Below are 10,597 nucleotides of genomic sequence, written 5' to 3'. Positions count from 1 at the left end.
AAAAAGTTCATCTCTTTAAAAGAGGTTCATCGATTTTAGGAAAAAGATTATCGATTTTTGGAAAAAGTTTATCAATTTTGAAAAACAGTTCATTGATTCTAGAAAAAGTTCGTCTATTTTGAAAAATTTCATCGATTTAAAAAAAGTTCATGGAAATTGACAAAAAAGCTCAGCCAATTTGAAAAAATTTCAGTGAAATTCAAAAAAATTCATTGATTTGAAAATAGTTCATCAAATTCTAAAAAAGTTCATCGGTTTGAAAAAAATGTTCACGTATCTGCGGATAATTCTCGGGCAAGGAGAAAGAAGACAAAACAAAAAAGATAAAAGAAAAAATGAACAAAATGAAAATGGAACGAATAAATAACATATAGGTTAGAATGTTTTTTTTTTGCAGCGATATAGGTTAGAATGTTAGCATAACCGCTGTTGTTGGCGGGGTGGTTAGAACAGGCAACTTTTGATACGGAGTTCGCAGGTTCAAATCCATGTCCTCGCGCTCATTTTTTGCCTTTTAACAGAAAAGGTTGGGAAGCAAAATGGGCTGAGCCCAAGTAGCCGTGCCCTTCAGGCTCCCGTTTCCTCGCGGGCGCACGCATAAGCGCGAAATAGGATCTGCCGGGCGGAAGCACCAAAGACCCTCTGTGCACCAAAGCGTCGGGAAACATAGGGAATCGCTTGACTAGGCTAACCCATCAACGTGCTCTTTATTTGCCTTTTAACAGAAAAGGTTGGGAAGCAAAATGGGCTGAGCACAAGTAGCCGTGCCCTTCAGGCGCCCGTTTCCTCGCGGGCGCACGCATAAGCGCGAAATAGGATCTGCCGGGCGGAAGCACCAAAGACCCTCTGTGCACCAAAGCGTCGGGAAACATAGGGAATCGCTTGACTAGGCTAACCCATCAACGCTTCGGTATGGTCGTCAAATGAAGTACTGATTTCTAACTTTTTTCAGTTTTTAGTCGATTTTTTCATTGTCTTTCCCATAAAATGTGAAAACAATTATTTAAAAATATGAACATTTCGAAAACATGAAAAAAAATTATACATTTGTAACCATTTTGTTTAGTAAATGAAAATTTATTTAGAAAATTTGTGAACTTTTTGAAAAATTCCATTTGCTAAAAAAATCTCAAATAAATCCTTCAATTTAGAAATGAGGAATTTTTTGAAAGAAAAATCTTTAAAGATAAAAAAAGAAAAAGCAAACCGATAAAGAAAATAACAAAAAGGGAAAGAAAGATACAGACCAAAATCTTTTAGAACACTACTGGCCGAGGACCCCTATGGGCTATGTATGGCAATAGCCGCCGACGTAGCTTGATTTGGTGCAAAAAATATTTACCCAAATGATAAGTATCACACATGTGGCACAAAGCACTCTGGGCATAACTTTTTTACAACTAAAGTTGCCATCCGAAAAAAATCCAAAAAAAAGAACTAAAACTTGCAACCCTTGAAGAAAAACAAACCTTCCAAAAAAATAAAACTTGCCATCCGAAAAGAAAGTTGCCATACTTGACAGCTAAAGTTGTCGTCCTCGCGTCAATAAACTTGCCATCAAAAACTGGTCGGAGTTGCCTTGTGTTCATGCCACACGTGTGGCACTTACCAGGGTCCATTTTTATACCTATGCATATACTACGCGTTGTTGCTATCAGCTGTCAGCACTTCTGAGCCCTCAAATGCCCGTGGGGCACGTCCGCGGACAGTGACCGGTCACGCCTCAAATAATCTATTTAACATCTGTGTACCACATATCAGGCACCCTATATCCATACTATGCAACGAGATAAACTTCTCTATGTGATAAAACAACGGAGAAAAAAATTGGCATCAAACACACAACAAAATGCACATTAACCCACTTTACATCATCCTAATGTTCACCACAGTTCATCGCCGGACAAGTTCTTTACTTAAACGACTAAAAACGACAATATAAATGGAGGAGGAGCGCGATCACCACTTCCTCGCCAGGCCTTTACCCTTCGGGTCCCTGGCGTAGCTATAGGCGTCCGTAGCTGGTGGTGGATCTTGGTTGACGTCAGAGGAGGTGGAGCTGTGGTCTTTGGAAGATTCCATCTTAACGCCCCTGGGCCTCGCGAATGTGGCCCACTGGTTGGTTAACTTGGGGGTCCTCGGGCCGACCCATGTTTGGGAGCCAACATGATTAGCACCCCATGTCCAGGACACCACAAGATTGTTTGGTCATTGATGCGGGATGATGCCGGTTAAATCCAAGGAAATTCATAGAAAGCCGGAAATTCACGGGAGCTATCACGATGTCAGGATATGGCACCGAGAGGGGGTATGGCTAGGTCTTGAACCTAGTTCGGTCAGGTAGAACCATATGTCCCTTCTGTTATCACCTGTGGGGGGGGGGGGGCTTCCGAATGCATAACAAGGAGTTGATGGTAGTCCAGGAGGAAGCGTCGGCTAGCTTCAGTTGGTGGAGCCGCCTTCTCTAGCGTAATCTGGTTGCAAACATGCCAAGTGTGCAAGAGTGTCATCAAGAACACCATTCTCATAACCTCTCATAAAGTTCAAGAACTCCAAACAACCACTCCGGGTCGGTGTTGCGATGGATCTGATGTCAGGGAGAGGCCACTCCGTCACCACTGATTGCAGAGGGTCACTGCATGTGGACACCTGTAGAGGGCGTTGAGGTCGTCCTCACATTCCACGCCATAGATGGGGCATATGTTATGTTAGTAGATTCGGGACAATGAGAAAATGTACTCACTCACGTTGCAGAAGAAATAAACAAATTTAAAAAGCACATTCAGAAAATATAGAAAATAAATAAGAAAATAAAAAACCATGAAATAAACGAAGAAGGAAACAATATATATAGGGAGAAAAGAAGGAAAGGATCTTTGTTGAACTGTAGACATCGGCCGCTCGACAAAGATAGAAAATAATTGTGTGGGAGAGAGGGAAAAGAATAGGAAAAATAGGTTTTGCCGTGTGCATGGTGTGTCAGACTCTGGAAACAAAGCCACATGGCGCCTGCTGGCAACTCCTGACTTTCCTCCCGTATGTTTAGAAAGGAATTCGTAAATATTCGCCGGCTTTTCATTAGGGGGCACTCGGGAAAGGGAGCTAGCTCCACCATCATTGGACCGTCACCTGATATGTGTCGGGTCACTTGGTCAAGTCTTTGCCGAGTTGTTTGTTACTCGTACTCGGCAAAGGTCAGGTTTTGTCGAGTTTCACATATTCGTTGAGTTTTTTTTTTGCCGAGTTTTTCTACCTTGCATTCAACGAACTGGTTTTAATGCCAAGCTCCTGATAGAAAGCACTCGACAAACATCCGGCAATAGGCAATAATACTACATCTACGTAACCTGTTACGTGATACGTAACCTTCCCTCTAATTCTCTCCTCCCCTGATTTCATGGATGTGGGGCCCTTCCCTCCCCTTCTTCCAATTAAAATTTGCCAAATCAGCAGCATTACGTAAACCTTACGTAGCTTTGCGTGGATGTAGCATTGCTCGGCAATAGGCAAGGTTTGCTGATTCAGTAGTGGAGTAATTTCTTATTTTCTTCACGTGCTTTGTATATTCATGTGCACCAGATCTCTGTTGTCGTGCTTATCCACGAGGTGTGCCTGCGTGTCACACGCATGGGCTAACATGGGCTCCCAGCCCTTAATATATGGGAAACGCTTCCATCCGGCGAACCGGCCGAGCGTTGGGCCGGTCCCTCGCTCGCGAGACACGTACGCTGGTGGGACCAGGCATCGCTTCCTTTTTCTTCCCTTCTTCTACCTTTCCCCTTTTCGTTTTTCTTTGCCGTCGCCATGGATGCACGTAGGTGGGTGGGTCCACGCATCAATCCAGCCTTATCTCTTCACGCGTATTCTCCACTCCTCCACAGCGGAGGCGATCTCCTTTCTCCTTGCCGCTGGTTCATGGCCAGGCCGTCGCCGCGACATGGCCTACCAAGCGCTCGCCACCCGGGAGACGCTACGTTGCTGCCACCACCAGGACTGGATTCGGCCATCACCGACGCTGGTGCCGAGCCATGTGGGATGCTACTAGCTTCTACCGTCGGTGCTGGAGCCGGCCAGAGTTGGAGCTACAACCAGCAAATTTTGTTGCTACAACTGACCACGCCGGATGCTGGAACCAGCCGTCTTTTTTGCTACATCCATGCTGGGTTGGGGGCGCGATGGCGAGCTGCGACCGGCGACCACAAAAAAAAGCTACAACAGTATTCTATGAAAGCTACAACGATGATGCATGGGAGCTGCAACCGTGGTGCTGCGAGCACCAGCGACCGAAGGAAACAGCTACAACTGACGACGAGAAAGCTTGGACCGGCTTTTGAAAAAGCTGCAACCGGCGACAAGAAAAGCTTCAACCGGCAACAAAAAAAGTTTCCAACCATAGACAGCAAAAGCCATGGACGACAACAAAAAGCTACATCTGTCTATGACAAAAGCTACAACCGGCAATTAAAAAAGCTTCAACGAGTTTTCATGGCTTTCCATGGTGCTACAAGCACGGGGAGAGCACGGCGAGCTGTTGGGGATGGGATGTTGCGAACTACAACGGCGAGATCAAGCGTGTATCGACGAGCGGGCGTGGTGTTATGCCGGCGAAAACTGCACGCGAAGAGAGCTACACCGGGTGAGAACCAGCAGCGCCGTTTTGCTGCATAGGGGGCAGAACCACACGGGGCCACCGGCGCGGAAATCTCCGAGCCGACCAGCTATGCCGGAGAGCGGCGGCGGCGACGGCGAGCGAGGCACGCGGAGCTGCAAATTGGAGGCCAGGGGAGGGCCGACGAGGGAGCTACAAGAAATCGCATTTGGCGACGAAGAAAATTGCGTTGACTTGAAGACGATGGGGAGGAAGAAGATGACTCGGGGGGTGGGAGGAGGGGTCAATCGGATGGCTGAACGGGCCTGTATCGGGCGGCTGGGCGCAGACCGGCCGAAACTTTCGGCCGGCGCGCTGGCGCCTAGCATCGCCCTTAATATATACACGATCAAAACTCTCGGAACACACACGATCGTGCTCTCCTCAAACTCACTCTCCATAGTTGCTACTACTTCGGCGAGCAAAATTAATGGAATGCGGCGGTGTCCAGATCATCTCCAGGCGCATGGTCAAGCCGGAGTATCAAAAGAGCTCAGTGTCGCCGGAGCCTCAGACCATCCACCTTACGCCATGGGACCTGCGGGGGATCACCGTGGGCTACAGCTACTAGTAGAAAACCACCCATTAGACCCGATTCGTAAGGGCCTTTAGTCCCGGTTCATGAACCGGAACTAATGGGTCGTTACTAATACCTCCACCCATTAGTCCCGGTTCAAACACGAACCAGGACCAATGTGCCTCCACGTGGCCCTGTGCGCCGAGCCCAGTCAGGGGGCCTTTGGTCCCGATTGGTGGCTCCAACCGGGACCAAAAGGCATCCACGCGTCAGCATTCCAGTGGCTGGGGTTTTTGTTTTTTTTGAAAGGAGGGGGGTAGGGGGTTTTGGGGGGTTAATTTAGGTGTTTCATATATTGTGTTAGCTAGCTAATTAATAGAGAGAAGTGTCCTCTCTTATGTCCGTGCTTGGTCGACGCTACGTAGTATATATACATAAGTGATCGAGAGAACCATTCAGTATAGAGGTTCGTCATGCATACCGAGAGAAGATCGATCGACTTCTCCTTCTCCGAGAGATTGGTCGAACAACAAGTTTTTTATTGGCTACATACATGTATAAGATCTCTTAATTACAAACCCCTAGCATTTGAAATCAAGTTCCACATGGTATTCTCCGGCTTTACTGATGACGTGTTCAAGAAAGAATCCCGCCAATTCCTCTTGAATTGATTTCATGCGATCTGGTTCTAGGAGTTCATCCCGCATCTGCCACGTCTAATTTGAAGAAGGGGGTTAATTAATACATATATATGAATGAAACTCAACAGAAATGATGGTGTAATAAAATGAAATTGTGAATATTATTGCTTACGCACTTCATATTGTCTTCTAGAGTAGCCCCGCTTGTTTTTCAAAGTCGCGTTGTGGATGAACTCGCACATGTAGTATCCACAGAAATCATTCCCTTCCTCCTGCCACAAGCACTTTACGAGAAATAGAGGTCAATCAAACTGATAATGAAGCATTATAAATGACATTGATGAAAGTATAGCTATAGAATCAACGGGAGATGCGCGCAACTAGCTAGCCAGTAGTACTTACTTTTGGGTATACATATCGCAGCTCCTTCGGCAGTCCCGGAGCTTGTGCGGTGAACTGTTTCCACACCCTGCAAGACAAAGAAAATAATTATTATTACTTGAGATATCAGGAAATGAACAAAAAGTTGCCGATATGGTGCGATAATGATCGATTGAACTTACTTGCTGAGCATTTCAGTGATGTCCGCATAGTTTTCGGGATCTTTCCGTCTCGAGTCTAAGACGGTTACTAGTCCACGCTCAAGCTTAATCTCCAGAAGAATATAGTGGTACCTGCGCGCGCATGCATAACTCATCAATTACATTACTATAACCTCGCTCGAGTAATAAGGGAAGCCGAATATGCACACGACGGTAACACTCACGGGCCGTTGTAAGGAAAGAGTATGGTATCTTTGTTTTGATTTTTGATCAACGATTGTAGCAAGTTGTCCTCGGCCTCTTCGACGTGCTTTTTAACCAGAAATACATCTATGATATTTGTGTTAATGAACCCAATATCATAGATTTCATTTTTTTTGCACTCGACGATCTTCAATCTGCATAATATATTGAGGATAATTAATTATAAATACATGCAATGAAAGAGCCGAGCTATATATAGAGACTTAATGACAGAAATAGTACTTACAGGCAGTAGCAAAAGACCATTAATTTATCGAGGGCCTTTTGATTGAAGAACTCGAAGAACTCCTCAAATGGAACACACAACAGATCATTTGAAACGAGGTCGTGCTCCTCTTTAATGTTCAGATACAAACTGTTCTTCCCCTCAGACTCTCTGCAGGTTTTCATGTACCAACTATGGAATCTTTGCATCATTGTTGTTAGAGATTTTTCATCTTTGACGAGAGGCTTCCCGTACTCGTATCTGAATTCGTCCACCTTCATGAAATCAGGAAGTGCATCGTCAGGCAGGTAATCTTCAAGATTGCCATAACCGGCCACCGTCCCCGGAGGATTAGACACATTGAGCGGGGGGCACGATTGCTGTGCTTGTTCGCCGAGCTGGGCAATTTTTTCCCCTTTGCTCATTGTTCTTTTAACCTTTTATCACTGACAGTAGTTCCCGACCGCTTGGCTTGGAGATATGTCTGTTCAGTAATGCGCTCATAGTTGGTTCTCGGCGGAGACTTTGGTGGTTTCCTCAGGGCATCGAGAGTGCACTTTGCTTTCACCGGATCTACCTTCTCCTTCGGAGGTGGATGTCTCTTTGCTTTCACCCCTTCAAAGAGCTCCTTCACGTGGGCCTGCATGATCGTATTGTTTTCCTCCTTGGTCCTCTCGTACGGTAACTTCTCTAGAGGCTTTAGAGGTGGACCGTATCTGAATTGCCTCTCTCCTCTTCTTGTGCTGCTAGACGCCGGAGCAGACGGAGCGGCTACGGCGTCTGTCTTCTTTCGTGCTTGCTTACGAGGCGGAGGAGAAGGACTACGACGCGCCGGAGCAGCCGGGGCGGCGGCGGGTCTCTTGCGCCCTTGCTGGCGAGGCGGAGAAGGAGGAGGCGGAGTGCCGCCACGCGCCGGAGAAGGAGGCGGAGTGCCGCCACGCGTGCCCTGATCGTCACTTGCCGGAGGAGGAGGCGGTGGAGGAGGCGAAGTGCCGCCACGCGTGCCCTAATCGTCACTTGCCGGAGGAGGAGGCGGTGGAGGAGGTGGAGTGCTCTGACTCGATGGAGGAGGAGGAGGAGGCGGAGGCGTCCAGTTCAGAAGGTTGATGAGCTCCTTCCGCCATAGGCATGGAGTTTTCAGAGCAGAACCCAGCCTAGTCTCCCCTTCACCGGTAGGATGCTCAAGCACGAGGTCCTCAAATCCCTCCGTTATTTCATCCACCATCACCTTAGCAAATCCTTTTGGAATCGGCTGGCAGTGATAAGTTGTGCCGTGTCCACTAGGATAAACTTGGCCAACAGCCGCCTTGACCTTCAAATTCATCCATCGCGCCATAATGTGGCAATTTTGAGACTCCGTGATACCATCCACGGGATAGCTGGCAGGAGGCGTCAAGACATGCTCCGGCTGAAGCAGCTCGGTGGAAGCCACGCTGCTTCTCCGCTGAGATGGCGGGGTAGCTCCGGGGGAAGCTTCGACAGGTCGTTTGTTGCGATCTGCTGCTTCTCGTTCCTCTTCTCGATCCTCTAGCCCCATTACCCTTCCAAGCAGCGCCTGCATTTGGTCCTGCTCCAGTTTCTTCCTCCTCTCGTGGGTTTTGTAACCCCCTGCGTCCAGAAAACCAACCTTCCACGGAATGGAGCCTGGCGTGCCTCGTGTCCGTCCAGGGTGCTCGGGATTCCCAAGGGCCATTATGAGCTCGTCCTTCTCCCTGTTTGGAAGGAACGTCCCTCGCTGCGCTGCATCGATATAGTGTCGAAGGTTCTTGACTGGTGTTTGCAGTTGCTCCTCCGTCCACTGACACTTCCCTGTTACAGGGTCCAAGGTTCCGCCAGCCCCGAAGAACCAAGTCCGGCAACGGTCTGGCCAGCGCATTGTCTCTGGTTTGATCCCTTTTTCAAGCAGATCATGCTCAGCCTTGGACCACTTAGGCCGGGCTTTGAGGTAGCCACCTGACCCCGTGCGATGGTGAAGCTTCTTCTTCGCAGCATTTTTCTTGTTTGTCTCCGACATCTTCTTACTCTTTTCCGATGTCTTGTGGGCCACAAATGCGGGCCAGTGATCTTTGATCTTCTCATATTTGCCGATGAATTCTGGTGTCTTTTTTTTCTCGACAAACTGGTTCAGCTCTTTCCTCCACCTCCTCATTAGGCTTGCCATCTTCTTAAGAGCACAAGACTTGATTAATTGCTCTTTAACTGGCTTCTCTGGATCCTCCTCTGGCGGTAGGGTGAAATTTGCCTTCAGCTCAGTCCAAAGATCTTCTTTCTGCATATCATTGACATAAGACACCTCATGGTCTTCATCCTTAGCAGGCTTATACCATTGCTGGATGCTGATCGGGATCTTGTCCCTAACAAGAACCCCGCACTGAGCAGAAAATGCCTTCCTTGTCCGGATGGGTTCAATCTGTTTGCCGTCGGGCGCGATTTCTATGATCTCAAACTTTTCATCCCAGCTCAACCTTTTCTTCGGGCCTCGTCTCCTTACCGAAGTTGTGCTCGATCCGGAGGGCTAGAAATTATAAGGAAGAAAGACGACAGTAATTAATATGTGTACATATACCAAAACAATGGATGCATCAATTAACTAGTTAGCACGGGCTTAACTAATATATATATATACCTGGCCGGATTCGGTTCGGTGACCGGAGCAGTCAGCACGGTCTCCTTCTTGTACCTCCATTGTGTCACCGGAGGCATCATGAACATACTCCTCCTCTTGTACCGGCATTAATGGGTCGAAGCCATCATAAACATAGCCCTCTTCTTCATCCAGTCCTTCCAGCTGACCATCGGTGTCGATGAGAAATGACGCAACATCATCACTTCCATTTGCGATTATGTCCCCCAACATCGCTTCTGTTTCTTCGTCTCGGGAGTGCTCCATAGTTTCTGCAAATATTTACAACATGTCAATTATTATTCAAACATGATACAGATGGATATATATATATATATATATATATATATATATATATATATATTAGTGGCAAACGTAGAACTAGCTAGCTAATCACAATAAGGAATCATGTTAGTGGCCTCGACGCTGCTTCTCTAGGGTTTGGGGTCGCCTCGACACAATGCTTCAAGGGTTTGGGGTGGCCTCGACGACAACGCTCTTTTAACTTGATAAATTTGGGTGGCCTCGAAAGAGTTAATTTGTCGGGTAGGGGCGTGGCGGGAGGGGGTAGGAGACCAACATCGTTTTCTCTCTAGGGTTTGGGTGTCCTCGAGAGTTATCGGGGAGGGGGTATCGGTACCACCCCCTAGCTCGTGTTGAAGTTTCTTCTTTCTCCTCTATTCCTTTCTTTCTTCTTCTCCTCTTCTTTTTCTTCTTCTCCCTCGAGAAAGTAAAATAATTAAGGAAAAGGAAGAAAAGAGAAAGAAGGAAGAAGGAAGAAGAAGAAGAAAAAAAAGAAGAAAAAAAAGAGGAGAAGAAGAAAGGAATAGAGGAGAAAGAAGAAATTTTTTTTTTCTTCTTTCTCCTCTATTCCTTTCTTCTTCTCCTCTTCTTTTTCTTCTTTTTTTCTCTTCTTATTTATTTCTCCTCTTCTTCCTCTCCTCTTTTTCTCCTTTCTTCCTCTTCTTATTTTTCTTTTTCCTCTCATTCTTTTAGTATTGCTTGTTTTAAAAAAAATGTTCAAATAGAAAATTTCGAAAAAAACAAAGGTTTTGCCTAATGCATTGTTCATATGAATATACAGACATTTGCATATTCTACAATAATTAATATCACCAAAAAAAAATCTATGAACAGAATAAAAACCTAACTTTTCT

At 46.5% G+C, this 10,597-nt stretch overlaps 1 protein-coding gene across 1 annotated transcript in view; it reads left to right on the top strand.

Moving 5' to 3' along the window:
* The first annotated feature begins 5,078 nt into the window (after positions 1–5,078).
* Positions 5,079–10,597, top strand: part of LOC119368828 (uncharacterized acetyltransferase At3g50280-like) — a 13,119-nt gene continuing 7,600 nt past the window's right edge. Inside the window, exon 1 of the mRNA XM_037633973.1 lies at positions 5,079–5,218. Within this exon, the coding sequence (XP_037489870.1) occupies positions 5,079–5,218 (140 nt within the window). The remainder of the gene's footprint in view (positions 5,219–10,597) is intronic.

Source organism: Triticum dicoccoides, chromosome 2B (assembly GCF_002162155.2).
Source record: "Triticum dicoccoides isolate Atlit2015 ecotype Zavitan chromosome 2B, WEW_v2.0, whole genome shotgun sequence".
Classification (NCBI taxonomy): Eukaryota; Viridiplantae; Streptophyta; class Magnoliopsida; order Poales; family Poaceae; genus Triticum; species Triticum dicoccoides.
The sequence above is the reverse complement of the archived record's forward strand: the minus strand, read 5'-3'. Positions and strand labels throughout refer to the sequence as shown.